This window comes from Poeciliopsis prolifica, unplaced genomic scaffold, assembly GCF_027474105.1.
Source record: "Poeciliopsis prolifica strain line A6 unplaced genomic scaffold, Auburn_PproV2 SCAFFOLD002, whole genome shotgun sequence".
Classification (NCBI taxonomy): Eukaryota; Metazoa; Chordata; class Actinopteri; order Cyprinodontiformes; family Poeciliidae; genus Poeciliopsis; species Poeciliopsis prolifica.
Window position 1 is genome coordinate 9,261,301 of NW_026562377.1, and position 15,394 is coordinate 9,276,694.

Consider the following 15,394-nt stretch of genomic DNA (forward strand, 5'->3'; position numbering starts at 1 on the left):
TAGAGCAAGCAGACAAAAAAAATAAATAAAATGCTGCCAAGGACACGATGAATGAGAAAACCAGAGCGGGGGTTTGAACCAGTAACCTACAGATTACAAGGTGAATCCCTAAGCCTCCAACACCCCGATCATGGGGTCCAACACCCCGATCATGGGGTCCGACACCCCGATCATGGGGTCCGACACCCCGATCATGGGGTCCGACACCCCGATCATGGGGTCCGACACCCCGATCATGGGGTCCAACACCCCGATCATGGGGTCCAACAGCCTGGTATCTCCTCCCAATGCTGGTCATCAGCTTGGTAACACATTTCTGTGGAATGGTGTAACATTCTTCAACCAACATTTGTCACAAGCCTACCAATGTGGCTGTGTTGGTTCCTTTGGCATGAAGCACACACGCAGGCTAAAACCACAAGTGTTTAGTGGGGTTGTGTTGAGGATGCCTGCAGTGCATTGTGTCCTCTTCACTCCCAAGTTGTGAAGACACAGTTTCTGCTAAATGTTATTCTGTCAGGTGAACATTGCTAACTTGAAAGACAGAGTGAAGAGTAGAGATCTAATGTTGTTACTGGTGGCAGAAAATAGTCTCAATATTTTCTACATTGAGATCATAGCCATTAATGACATTGGTATTTCCACGAGAAGAGATGCTGCCCCACATCATGACACTGCCTCCACCAAAAGCAGTTTGGAATTGGCAGGAAAATTTTGGGAAGACCTTTTGCATAGCCCACATACTCAACTATGTTGCTATAAATAATGCTGCAGATGATACATGTGCAGTTCAACACAAATATAAATAAAAAATAAAAAATGAGAATCAGATGAGAAAAGGGAATAAAACAAACTTGTATTTAGATATTAGGATATATAGTACAAACATATAGCAGAACAATAAAAAAGTGACAGTCATATGAAACCCTAATGTACAGTATGTGTTAATACACAAAACAGCATGGCAAAAAGATTATTAAACATCTTTAATGAAGGATGACAATTGCAATACAGAATACATCTTAAGTACAACCACACTGTTGCTTTTCTGATGTCGGTTGTTATTCATTTTGATTGAAATGAATTGTCCTGTGGTTACTAGAAAGTTGTGGTTAGAGCTGCAGATCTGTTTATGTGCCAAAAACTCTCAAACTGAGGTACAAATTATGTTTTGTTTTTCACTACTGTATAGAATTAATGTCAGTGTGATTAAAAAAAACACATTTTGGTTAAGAGATCTTTGTTTTTAATTTTAAAAAAGCTTAAAGAAACTTGACAATTGAAATGCAGATTAAAATTTTTCATCTTAGATCTTTATGTCATTGTTGTCTAAATATTCACTGATAATTTGGACAGAAGTGTGGAGCTGCCACTCAGGTAAAAGAAACATAGAGCTATCACTATCATGTTTTTACAATCATATACATATATATATATATATATATATATATATATATATATAGGTGTGTGTGTGGGGGGGTGTGTGTGTATGGCAATTGGAGGTTTATTATAATTGTTAAGACATGAAAATTTATTTCAGTTATAATTCAAATAATTATGTTTTTCTCTCTCTCTTGTTTTCCCTGAGTGGCAGTTTCATGTGGAAAAATATGTTTTGAACACAATAAAGATGAATAAAAATATGTGTAGCTAAGAATGACAAATCTTTTGAGGAGACAAAAGATTATTCATGAAATTGTAGAAAAATAATACAATATGGCAGAAAACGTAAAACTGTGGATCTGATGAGTAAGATGAGGCAAAAAGTGACAACTTGATGACTACACCCACTTTTATTATTCCATTAATGTAAAAACTAATATAATTTTAGTAAGTTAGTTTTAAGAAATATATTTTCATTCCTTTAAATTATAAAATAGTTTAAAAGTCTGGAAAATCTTGCCTATACTTTCATATTCAGTGTTTTTTCAAAGCTGGAAGGCACGTCAACACTTTACTTTGTAAAGCGTCTACCCAACAATGCAAGAACAATGATATCAGAGTCTTGGCTCCCTCCTCTGGAGGCATCCTGCAGTGCAGGCATAAATCATTTTGCAGAAAGAACCAACAGAATCCAGCGTGGAGTGACGGCGATAAAAGTTTTTTTGGGGCTTTTCAAATTAGCCATAATTGTGAAATAACTCAACAACAGGGATTTGATCCTTGCCCCAGGTTCTCTATGCAGTGGATCATCTCCTTGTCCCATCACTTTTTGTGAGATCCAATCATGACTTTTGAGACAAAGTTGACGATGGCACTTGCTGGTTGCTCAGGGTCATGCTCAGCAAACAGATGGCATACATTTTCAGTTTCACTTTGAGATTTTCTGGCAACAAATCCAAAAATCCTGGAAGGAGGAAAACAAATGATTAACTTAAAATAAAGGGATTATGTTTTTTGTTTTGTTTTGTTTTTTCAGTACTATACAGTATAATATAAATAAGCCTGCAATGTTTGCAAAATTAAAAGCAAAACAAAAAGAATGACTCCTCTACCCGCCTGCTGACATAGAAAAACTAACTAACTAACTAATTTAGGTAAACCTACAACTTGAATAAAGTCCCAAAAAGTAGTTCAAAAACAATTTCTTTGAATAAAAATTCAAAAGAATTAGTGTGTCAAATCACATTAAGAATTTTTTTTCTTAATGTCTGCCTTAATTATAAACCAACTAATACTCGGATCAAATGCTGGGATTGAATCATACTGTTTAAGGAACCTTTAGCTACTGAAAATACAGAAAATACTTTGCTTTCATTTGAATTATTGCTTTTGTCTTTGTTTTAAAGATTAATTCATGGTCTAATAAATTAGAATCATGTAAGAGTGGCTAAAGTACATCAAGCTCAAAAATGAGAAATAAGAAAACTCTGTAAGAAGGCAAAAAACAAAGACGTGTCAAGAAATTACTTACTTGGCTGTGGAGATGCTGTCTCTTGTCCACCTATTTAGGACAGAAACCACGATTGACATCAGGAATCATAGAGATGGATTACAATGAAATTAATAAATCTTCTAGCATTGAGTACTATTGGAATAACTAAATTGTTGCATTAATTGAAGTCTTTACCAAGTCAGGTTGAAACAAATTGCAGCATAAACTCATTTATGGTAAATGTTGAGCGAGGGAAATGCATTTTATGAGCAAGAATTTATTTTATTTTCTGTCACTTATATTATCGTTTATAAAATATTTTTGTAAGATTATTTACATGCCAGAGTTGAACCCTTAAAATCCCTTGACACCAGAACGAAAAGCTGTTACATATTTTTTGGGTAATGATGTATTTGTGCATGCGTAGCTCTGTTACAAGTAGTCCAGCAAGAAGGTTGTCTTTAAAATCCAAACAACCTTACTGTGCCATAAAAAAAAAAAAAACAATTTGTCCCTTTGAAAATTCTCGATTTGCAAATTTTAATGTCTGACAAATTAATGCAACTTTTTGAAAGATAATTATTAAAGGTAGAAAGACAACTAACCCAACCTGGCCTTATGGGAGAATATAACTGTCACCTGTCACATCAGATTTATTTGCACATCAGATTTATATCTCCTTTACGCAAACTTTGAGGCAACAAATGCTATCAACTGTTTCTGACAATAGCCAAAGAATCTTACTTCATTGAGCAAATCATTTCTTTGTTGAATTTTTTTAGCCGGGTGTGTTTCAAATCACTGAATTGATTTGCAGCTATTTATTAATTATCAGTGACTGTTATTAACTTTACTAGCTGGTGCAGATTTTAGACGTCATTTGGAGATCATGGCTGCTATCAGACTGGTGAAATTACTCACTTCCTTCCCTGTGGGTCCAGTGAACAGAATATAACTGTGTTCACAGTGTAGTGTCTCCTGAAGAACAACCTACAGAGTCAAACACAGAAACACATCAGATTTTTTTGCAGTTACCTTCATTTGATTTTCTTTGCATTCCTCATGAAAACACAAAACTATGAAAATTAAGTACAACTATAAAAAAAATACAAATAATAATAACTAAATTGCTCAATATGTTATTGCATAACACATATAACACTATAAAGTATACCATATTATACTCTTCTATACTATATATATTTTAAACATTGTAATCTCACTTAGCAAAATTAGTAAATAAATAAATAAATCATTCAGAATTAGCACTTTCAACCATGACAGTTTAGTATTTTTAAGTGTTCTGATTTTTACCCATATTTACCATTATGTGCCATTCAACATGAATATGTGAAAACTGAATTAACATATTCATTCAGTACGAATAAATATTGAATGAATATTCAATAGTCTTTCAGTTGTCTTCCATAAGACAACTGAAAAACTCAAATAAAAGATGTAAATCACAAAATAAAATTAAGAAATAGTTAACTTTGGGACAAAACATGGCAAATCCTTTCAGCAACCAAGCCATTTACTTATTCCTCACTGTGACAATTCTATTGTCAAAATGTTGCCAATCAAATGCTCACTTCCTCTGGTTGTCTGTGAGCGTTATTCCCTGAGCCGACACTTTGAAGTGGACCACAGTGGAGGGAGGTGGAGGGTCCATGGCGAGTGTCAGTGTGGTTGCCTTCTGGACCGCTTGCTGACCCGTCAAAGACTCCAGCTCCACAGAACCCAGGAACCACACGTTACACGCTAACACCAAAAAGCACATTAAATGAGTATTTCACCCAAAATGGGCACAGATGTCTGTTCCTTTGAAATACTATTTTATTATCAGTAAATGTTTCACCTGCACCCTGTTTGAGAAGTTCAGCTGCTGAGTTTGTTGTTGTCTGTGTCGATGCATCGTTCAGCTCCTCTAAAGGATCTATTGGACATAAACAGCAATGATGTCACACATGAGTCACAGTAAAGCACAAAGGTCAAGAAGAAATAAAATAAGCATCGTGGAAACTGATTAATTGCATTTTGAAAAGTGTCTTAGGAAATTTTCCTGTCTGGCAGCAAATCTAACATGTTTAATGTGTGATAGAATTACTAAAATTATTGTTGGTTTCTGTAAGCAAACCAACAAGCTGAAGTGTTAAAATGTGTTAAATTAAAAGTAGAGCACAGAAGTTATTGTTAAACAAAAAAAATACAATAAAATAAGGAAGCACTCTACAATAACAACACAGACTAAAATGTAATCTAAGGATTTGACTGAGACAGAGGAGGTCAACTCTCAGCTCTCCCTTCAGGATAAATTGATGTTTACCTCTATCAGGCAGGATGAGTTTACAGGGCAGAGCCAGAGGGGTGATGGAGTGCTGACACACCAGAGCGGTGAGGCTTCCTGTCACAGGAGTGAAAGATTCAATGTTATTAAAACATCTACAAACAGCTGCAATTTGTCTTTACCGCCAGCAGAGGGGAGTAGAAAACCATTTCAAAATATTGGTTTAATCTGTAGCTATTCTTTTTTATAGATATAATTTAATCAAGTATATAGTGAAAAAAATATATATTATTTTGGAAAATTATTTTCACCAAAGTAGGGCTCATTGGGGCAGCCTTTAAGACGAACTCCTTTAGGTGTACACTCAATCAGGAAGTGCCTCACAAGCTCGCTGGACAGATCTCCCACTGAAAACAAAAACACAGAATTTAAGAAGAAAAAGAAAACTAAATTTACAAGTGAAATTGTTATATTAACTTTGATATCTTAGAACATATTTTTTCAATGTTTAAAAGATTCTCATTACACTAAGAAGCTTCATTTGCCATATTTCTGGAGCAGATATTTTTTAAATGTTCAAAGAACCTGAGAAGAAAGATGTCTCAAGATGAAAACAAACTTTAATGTTTGGGTCACAATTTCTATTGGTACCTTGTTGTACGAACACAAAAGGTCACCATAGCCCCACTCAAACACGGAGGAGGCAGCGTCATGCTGTGGATTTCCTTTTAATGGGACAGTGTTTTTCTTTTTCTTTTTTCAAGAAGGATGATATCACAATCAGCTTCAAATATGAACACATTTTATTCCAAAACTAGAAGCTGCTTTTTAACAAGCTGAAGTGAAAGATGGATTTAAGTTATAAAAGTTGTAGAAAAAAATAAACCAGAAGAAAATTCAAGCCAGAGTCCAGAACTAGACCTTACAGAAAATCTGCTGCACCATTTTAAAAACAGATTTCCTCCTAATATAAGAGTGGATAAATGTTGACAAGTCAGGTTCACAAACTGTTGCTTGAATGCTAAAATTTAACCAAAAGATGCTTCAACAAAGTGTTAGGTAATGTGTTAATAATGCAGCAGCATTTTTAATCATGTCCTTGTCAGACAAGGACATGAATCATATTAGAAGTGAAGAAAGATTTTAAATGATTCCTCATTATGATTTTTCACATCCAAGATCCACTATGAAATTACAAAACCATGCATTTGTTCTAAGGTAATCCAATCACCTTTTTTACTGTGGTGTACCACTGAGGGAGGAGGCGTAGCCACCTTCATGGCCAGTCCATACGCCCCGCGAAATGAATGGCTGTCTCTGACGATGAACGAACCGGGCTCTTTGTCCTTCAGCACTGCAATGGCTAATCAGAAGGTCAACATAGGGAGGAAGCAGTGAAAGGCTACAGTTAAAATCACATTCAATACTGAAAGAGGAAGAAAAAAAAACTTTACACAGAGGTGTATTATACGCTCACTGGAGGCCGCCTGGCTTTCTGCTCCAAGGCCAATATTTACCTTGGTCTCTGGAAATGTCGGGCTTGTACCAGAACTTGGACGTGTCTTGAACAAACTTCACAGTGTCCTGCTTACTGCCAGAATCTGTAGGGCACAAATCAGAGCCTGGCATTACGTTTCAGGATGGTGATGATGGGTAAGATGAGGAGGAAAGATCAGACAGATTCTCAAAGTCAGGACAGGTAGTGAATTGGGATCATTTTCATTTTAACACAAATGATCAAACGTGTTGAATTGTCAGCATTCGGCGTCATTGACACCTTTTGAAATTTACAGAAAATATACTTTATGTTCTATCTGGGCAGACTTTATTCTTCTTTTTCATTTTATTTCACTTGACATAAAGTTTCATTGTCTTTTGCCTGAGGAAGTGCACCAAAACGTTTTATTTGGGACATTCTTCTTAAAAAAATAATAATAATGAAGTTGTGGGTTTTCTTGTCATTTGACCACTAAAGATAAAATCAATTTAATCTCTATTGTAAGAAGACCATGGTTTCTGAAGGTTTCTCATTCAGTCACATGTGTCTGCAATCTCATTCTTTCGGTCACTACCCAAAGTTCATGACCACAGATGAAGGTAGGAACTTAAATCGACCGGTAAAAGAAGGGCATCTCACAAGAGAGCACCTTTCTGCTCCGCTCTCTCTTCACCACAACAGATTGGTACAGAGCTTGTATCACTGCAAATGCTACACCATTCCAACTATTGATCTCCCTCTCCATTTTTCCCAAATTCATGAACAATATCCAAAGAAACTAGAAACACCTCGACTTCTGGCTTAAGACCATGGTCTCGGCTTTGGAAGCTTTAGCCTAATCCCAGCCCCTTTACACTCGGCTGTGAACTGCTCCATTGAAACCTGGAGATTGCAGTCAGATAAAGCCAACAAAACCAGAATTATTTTTAGGTAAGATTTAAGGGATTGAACAACTCAGTAAAACTAAGGGACAAAGGTGTATGACTTATCTCTTAGAGAAGTAAAAGACAAGAAAAGAAGTGGCACGATTCTTTCTTCCCCTAACTAATTGTGCTTCATTAACCTTATATACTTTATTGGAAAATGTATGTTGCTAAAGGTTTTACTGACAAGTACAAGATATTTTTTGGAGAGTATAGGACCTTAAGTAGAGTTTTAATATAATTTGGGTTTAATAAACACAGAATAAGAAGAACACAAATCAAATGTGAGGCCGAATAAGACTTAATAGTACCTGCTCCGGGTGAGGAGGCCCCACTGAGTCCTCTGAACGGATCTGAGGCCAGGGTCGACGACAGAGGGATACTGAGGCTGCTGCCGCTGCGTGGGCTGGAGAACCCGCTCAGAGAGGGGGATCGTGAGCCCAGTTCTCCCCCCTCACCTGTTCTTCTCTTCTCCGGCAGTAGGGGAGCAATCCCTGCATCTCCCCCAAGATTCAGATTCCCGAGTCCCTCCACGGCTTCCAGCAGGCTGTGCTCCAGGCCACCATTTCCCAATAACAACAACGAGGACAAGTCTGTGCTGTCGATTCCACTGCGGTCCCCTGAGCTCCCTCCCCGGCCCCTCTGAGCGCCCCGCGGGGAACTGTGAGCATTAGGAGAGCTGAGAAGTAGCGGGGGTGTAGATTGGGGAGGATATGGTGAGTTCAAGGAGTCTGGTGTCCGGCTGTGCCACACAGGAGGCAAAGCGGAGCTGCAAGTAAAGATAAAGACACGACATGGGTTGAAATAATTTTTCACATAATAATTTAAGAAGCAATCTAAAATTGGAGAAACCCTTGACACAGATTTCCTGTTTAGGAGGGCTGTAGAAGAAAACAAACTGAGCTGGGCTGTGGGTGCAGTTCTCCGACACAAATATTCAGGCTTTAGGTGACATGAATTTAAAACACACATGCAAATAATCCATGCATGCAAAAGTGTTATAGCCGTAGTCTGCATTGTCAGTAAAGATTCTGATAATATTTAAGCTGTTTTCAATGTCAATGTTTATTTTATTTTTTAAGCCTTCTCTTATGACCGTGCACAGCATAAAAGTATTGTGTCAAACCCGTTTGAGTTGAATGACCTATACATGGAAACAACCACTTTGTCTCAGGTAAGACATGTGAAGCTGCAGAGGCCAAAGGTTCACAGACACATCTGAAAACAGCTTGATGATTTTGAATTTCTGTTGAAGCTGCAGATCATAATCAGTTGCATGAATCAACGGGGCCAACGAGCTCTGTGTCAACAACCTGGACTACTGCTGGTCCAGGAATGGTGAAGCATGTTTATAACCATAAGTCATGGTTTTACTTTGCAATGTGGGGGTAATAACATTTCTATTTGTTTTTTGCTGAGATAAAAAGACATTTTAAATAGCTGAAAGAATCAGACTTTTGTTTGAGTCAGATTCTACTTTGAGGTATGTGAGAGGAATAAATATAGGTATGAAAGATATCAAAACACAAAGGTCATCGCTGCATCAGAGGGTGCTGAACTCCAATTGTAAAGAAATGCTTGGACAAAATATTTGGTAAGCTATTATGTTTCAAATGCATTTACATCATGTCATGGATTGCTTCTCTGCATGCCGGTAACATAAGGCATTTGCTCAGTCGGATGAACTTTGTCTGAACTCTAATCCCACGCTTGATGTAAATTTTATTGACTTAAAGCTCACAGAGAGTGGTGAGAACATATACTGACACAGAGAAGAGAGATGAAAGTGTTAGTAAATAATGCAATGACAATCAATGCAATGACAATCACTGTCATTGCATTATTGTGCAGTACTAAATAAAAACAAGTTGCTAAATAAACTACTACAGGATTAACAAAGACTAAAAAGTTACATTTATAAGAATATATCTCTGTCAACCTTACATGCATTTTATTTTTTCCTTGTTATACTTTACTGTTTTTTTTCTCAATCTAATTAGTCAGGGTGCATGTAAGCACCATAAGATCACCATTGTTGCGAGAGGCTACTGTCAAAATGTGACTATTCCTGTTTTAAATTCTAGCCCTTGGTGCATCCGAACGCTGCAACAGTGTATATGGATCACCACGTTCTGGATTATTTACTATTTTCCAACCCTGATTAACCTGCATCTCCTTTCTGGATAAATCACAAAATAAATATTAACTTTATGACTCAGAGATGTCTTTTTATTTTGAAGATCTTCACCTGTCTGTGTGTTGGAGGGAGCTGCTAGTTGACACTGAGCTCATGGAGCCAAATATCCTCTGTGTGACGGGAACGTCCGATCGGAACACATCTCCATCTGTGGAACCACCAGAGTGGTTCATGGCATCTAGGAATCCTCTGGGTTCTGAGCAAAGGACAAAGAAAAAGCAGAATCAATTTAATACTTTAGACATCAAAACAAAAACCTAGTTTACTTTTTGATTATAGTTGGAGAAAATAGAAAAACATTTGTCTTACAGTATAAACTTCTCACAAATAAGGATTGTTCTATAAGGCATATAGGCAGCAATGAATAGCTTCATTTTTCAGATCTGCTGTTGAATTCAGCAGATCCTGCATTGCAAGATGTGCTTTTGTACGAAGCAGAAGCTGAACTGGTGTGCGGCTGTCAGGACATACATGCAAACATGACGTCCTGATGGTGTCATTCCGCAAACACACAGACGAGCCTCCTCAAGCTACAGAACAGGATCGCGAAGCACCATGACTCACGGGGAAAACAGTCATTCATTATAAAGGGCTCGTTGTTTGGCCTGCTGAGCCTCCTCACTTCACCCCCTCCTTCCTCCCGACTTCTGCTCTGTCTCTATTGCAGTGCAGGAGGTGCAGGAGTTAGCTTGCTGCCAGCTGTGTTAACTGAACAGGCGACATCATTTCTAGGGGATTTCATAATAACACCAACATGGAATGTACATAATGCAATACAAATAATGCTCTTGTGTACTCAGTCTGTATAAACATTGCATGCACACATGAGAAGCAATTGTATAAAGTAGATTCAGACACTTTGTGCTTTAGATTTTAGTGTTAGTTAGGATTCCTTAGTTGTCAAACTCCAGTCCTTCAGCAGAACAGCATGGTACAACGACAAAGCAGACATTTCATTCAAGCGAAGCATTTTGAGGTTATTTGCATAAACTGCCTGTTCTAGCAGTTCATTGCATTTTTTTGATTTTTTTAAACTACATTTAGCTACATTTTGTATTTGATTTTTCTACCTCTAAAAGATCTAACCACAAATTACAACTCAGCTGTGCCTTCAAATTGATGACCTAGTTTAAGGAAGATAACAAAGACATGTTAACAAATGAATGAATAAATTAATTATTTAATTTATGACTAATTAATCTTTTGTTATTCATTATAGTACTGTAAATTAAAATAAAGAATGGACTTTATATAAATCCCTGGATACATCACATGGTGTAGGGCGTACGTGTAGAGTGGAAAATTGTTGCTATTGATGCTCATAGGAAACACATTAAACCAAAGGGGAGGAGAGCATCACAATTCCTCAAACATTCCCACAGTCTCTGTCACTTTTTCCCTCTTGGGATTGCTCCTAGGAAGCAGCTGAGCTTCTTCTTTTCTCTGAGTTCCCTTGGATCATTTTCTTCACTGGTGTTTGTCACATCTGCTGCTTATCCTGCCAGATGACATTTCTACACAACCTGCTGCCTCAGTGATGAGCAAATAACTCATGAGACAAGGTGTTGGTGCCATATTTCAGCATAGACCATGCATTATTTTCTTTTTCAAAATTAATTGTGTGATCTGTAGAACGACTTAAGATTTGATCCTCACAGACACTCTCCAATGTGATCGATCGATTTTTAAAAGACGACTGGTCGAGATATATCTTCAAACATTTGCAGCAGAGCAGCAGTTTTTGGGATCTGAATACATATGGATCCCAAACGTTTTAGCCTTTATTCTTTAAATTGTTTTTACTCCACTTGACAATTACGCAATACTTTGTGTTGGTTAATCACATAAAATATCTACATTCTACATTTACTTTTTTTAAATGGAGTAAGCTGAAAATGAGCAAAAGTCCTATTTCTTCTAAGTCATCCAATTTAGTTGTTTCAACTTCACAGTAAATGCATTGCAGTGTCGAGAATTTAGACCGTTTCACATCCACAACTAGAACCCCCATATCGAAACTGCACAGATTTCTCTTCACTTTGAGTGAGCACAAAGCCTCTCTCCAGTTTACGGTCAACTTATGAAAAACCTTTTCCAGATGGCACTGACCCATGTGGGCTCGTCTGCCAACCACCACCAGCAACAGCCCCAGCCCACAACACATGCACATACTTTCTGCATCGCAGAGTGATGGCACCATGGCTCCGACTACAAAAGAGGCATACCTTCACGCTCGCCAGGAAGACAGTTACCATTTATCAAAAGAGACGGTTATCTGGGATCTTCGCATTTGATCATACTTCTTGATGAACAAAAAGAAGAGAATTAAATAATGGCATACAATAAGCCAATAATACATGAGCAGCTATGCTTGGCAAACAACCCACAGACCACAGGAATGTGGGTACAAGCACTTGCACTCGCACTGAGGCTAAAACTGAGCCCGCATGACCATCTTACAGCTGTTTATATCTGTCACATTAAAAAAGTGAATGTTTAAAGAAGAGAATCAAAACAAGAGAGGAGGAAATCAGCTACTGCTTCCCAAACACACTTGTGCTACATCTAAACCTCTTCTCAGCAGAAAAGAAGCGGGTTTTGCAAAAGCTGCTTAAAAGTGAAATAATGTCCATGACAAGAGATCTGAGGCCCTTCAGTTCCAGACCTGAAGGGCCACAACCATCTTTAAAATGTTCCCTTCCTTCATTTAGAATGAATTAGTCATTAGTAAGCACCTGCAGAACTTGGGAGACATGTTGAGGGCACACTTCAACCATTTGAATAAGGTGTGCTTTTGAAGGACAAGGTGGTTATACTGATGTCTATTTAATGTTAGCAGTAAGCTCTGTGATGTACAGAATGGGAGGTTTATCCACTAAAAGAGGGAGCAAACAAAAGCAACAATGAAAATAAAGTCACATTCAACACAACGAAGACATAAAGTGAACTGTGTTTAGAGAGAGGAGTAAGTTAGTAAGTTAAGAACCAAATATCAATGTGTCTCCTGGTGTTGAACAGTCTGTTGTGAAAAGGTATCTGCTTGTAATTCATGATTTGTTGTTCTACAACAGACCAAAATGTTGAATTTTCACAACTCTCCTACACATTCCTGATTTATTCAGGAATTCTAGTCATTCAATAGCAGGCTGTTTTATTTGGCTCCAGAAAAAAAACATTGTCTTATCAGAGTGGTATAAGCAGGAGAAGCAGCTTCAGATAAGAAAAAAAAAACAGAACATAATAATTTCTCTAGCTCTGTTAAGACTCCACAACACAAAGACGTCACAGTGTTACAGTTATTTGTACCGTCATACAATTGTAATACATTTGATTCTGCTGTTGTCTTTCTACTGAGCACAGGAAGTAGGTTTCCCAGATCCTCTTTCTCTAGAAATTCTCCCCACATACGTCTGAAGGATCCCCTTCTTCCTCCAGCTCAGTTCCCTCAGTCTGTCTTAAGGTCTTCACCCATTAAGCCATTAAATGGATGTGCCGAGACCAATGCTGTGCGTGGTCTTACAGAGATAAAGCAGCTGCTCTGTCTCTGCTCTAACTTTTACCACATTCTGAACAACCTGTGAGTGTCCCTTTTATTCATCAGCAACACTTCAAGCTTACCTGCTTTTAAAAGCTTTGATCTGTGGATTTTCTCCATTAAGAAGTTGATCTGAGTTGTCTTTGCATTTTTTTAAGGCTGAAGACTCAAGATGAACAGCATCTATAGTAAAGATGTTCTTTTGTTGGAAGGAAGGAAGGAAAGAAGGAAGGAAGAAAGTAAGGAAGTAAAAAAGGAAGGAAAGAAGGAAGGAAAAAAAGAAGAAAAGAAGGAAGGCGAAGTTTTGCAAAAGGTGTTTAGAATTGAAAAAAACACTTTTTCCACTTCTAAGGAAGAAAGGAAGGAACAAAGGTTACCAGAGAGTAAGGTATGGAGGGCACAAGGAACAATTGAAGAAGGGAGGACAGAATAAAGAAAAATGGAAGGAAAGACTCAAAGAAGAACACAACATTTAGATAACAAGATGCAGAAAAAAATCTGGAAATAAAAATTATTTTTGGTCTAATTTTATTTGACATACAATTACAAGCATAGAAAGAATTTAAATCTAATTCCATAACTTTTCCAAAATGTTGAAGCAAACTGTATCATTAGATATAAAATACCAATAACAAGAACAAGTAAAATAGATCTGTAAGCTATCTGAGTCTCCTGAAATCTCTCCATCGCCTGATGTAAACAAGCTGCTTCAGCTGGATCAATCCAGCTTGTAAGGCCATAGATGCCCATGCCTATAAAAATGAAAACCTGATTCCAGGTCTCAAAATTGCAGCTGGGAAAATCATTTTCCATATAAAAATAACCAACTTGGAATATTGGACAATGATTGCACTGATTCATCGGAAAAAATACATTTCTATTGGCCTGCATTCCTCAATATAAATGGCTTTAACTATTTAAAAGTAAAATTAAACCCAAAAATGAAAGCAAGATGTGTTTTTACTTCTTCTGCTGAAAGAACAGCTAAACTATGAATATCCGCATGACAACTTTGTGCCTTTGATTGGCTGTGACATCTCTGTCGGTAGCCTTCACCACAGTAAGCACCCCAATCAAAACAAGCAAGGCTTTTTCAAAGCAATCAAGGTCAGTAGAGCAGAAATAAAATAGGGGGGAAATGGCCCCTCTTTGTTAACCACTAATACATCAGCACTCGATGGAGGCCAAAATAAGCCCTTAACAGGATGAGATCATGAACGCAGCAGTGGAACAAACCACCTCATCCCACCAGCAAATATGAGATGCCAGACAGGCTGCAGACGGTGCTATCCAGGAGAATGCAGACTGAGGCAAGTGTTTTTTTTAATGTGCACAAAACAGATGTAAAAAACAGGTCCTTAAAAATATTGTAAAATATAAGGAAAAGATGAAAAATTACAGTTGTTTGAAGATGCCAGAGGCTTGTGTATGCAGTTTCTCCAAGGACAAACAGCACAGTTCAAATAAATAAATACAATAAGCAGATAAATGTCTGAAAATACCAATTTCACTGAGAAATCATAGCTTTAACAGGCAGCCCAATAAACTTTTAAGCTTTTTGCCACTCATGTGGGCGTGTACATACCAAGAGATGCAGTCATGTTGGTGACAGCCCCAGAAGTTATTCCGTTATTGGCCGGTTATTTCAAAACTTCCAGGGTCTCTCACCTTCCAGTTGCTCTTTCTGCTACTACCCACTGGGATTGAATTCTTCCTTTTTACCCGTAACGTCCTCCTTCTTATTCAGCACTGCCTTTTAAAAGCCAGCCTGAGCTCCACTTGCAGAAGAGATCTTAAGTTTTTGAAGCCGGGATAGTTTTTTCTTCCATCCAATACTCCTTTCATCCCCCAGATGGAAAAATAAGCCCCCCATTTGTTCTTGCCGTGTTGTGACGCCACTCGACTTCTGGGTTTGTATGGAGGGAGGGTCAGAAAGAGGGAGGCGGGGAGGAGGTGTTTGGAATTTCTTCCTCCTCCTCTCTTCCTCCATCCCTCTTTCTGTTTTACTGACCGCTGAGCATTGTTCCTGCTGGGTCACTGCGAGAGTTTTCCCCCAATCAGAGCGGATTCCAGCAGGGT

General features: G+C 37.8%; 1 protein-coding gene across 1 annotated transcript in view; it reads right to left on the reverse strand.

The window, feature by feature from the left end:
• Nucleotides 1-835: 835 nt before the first annotated feature.
• The window catches only part of si:ch211-191a24.3 (tensin-3), a 41,807-nt gene continuing 27,248 nt past the window's right edge, over nucleotides 836-15,394 (reverse strand). The window contains exons 17-27 of the mRNA XM_055055875.1: nucleotides 9,832-9,976; nucleotides 7,895-8,352; nucleotides 6,680-6,763; nucleotides 6,394-6,525; nucleotides 5,474-5,569; nucleotides 5,202-5,279; nucleotides 4,734-4,811; nucleotides 4,468-4,636; nucleotides 3,797-3,865; nucleotides 2,915-2,944; nucleotides 836-2,347 (exon numbers count right to left, since the gene is read on the reverse strand). Of these exons, the coding sequence (XP_054911850.1) occupies nucleotides 2,206-2,347; nucleotides 2,915-2,944; nucleotides 3,797-3,865; nucleotides 4,468-4,636; nucleotides 4,734-4,811; nucleotides 5,202-5,279; nucleotides 5,474-5,569; nucleotides 6,394-6,525; nucleotides 6,680-6,763; nucleotides 7,895-8,352; nucleotides 9,832-9,976 (1,481 nt within the window). The 3' untranslated portion in view covers nucleotides 836-2,205. The remainder of the gene's footprint in view (nucleotides 2,348-2,914; nucleotides 2,945-3,796; nucleotides 3,866-4,467; nucleotides 4,637-4,733; nucleotides 4,812-5,201; nucleotides 5,280-5,473; nucleotides 5,570-6,393; nucleotides 6,526-6,679; nucleotides 6,764-7,894; nucleotides 8,353-9,831; nucleotides 9,977-15,394) is intronic.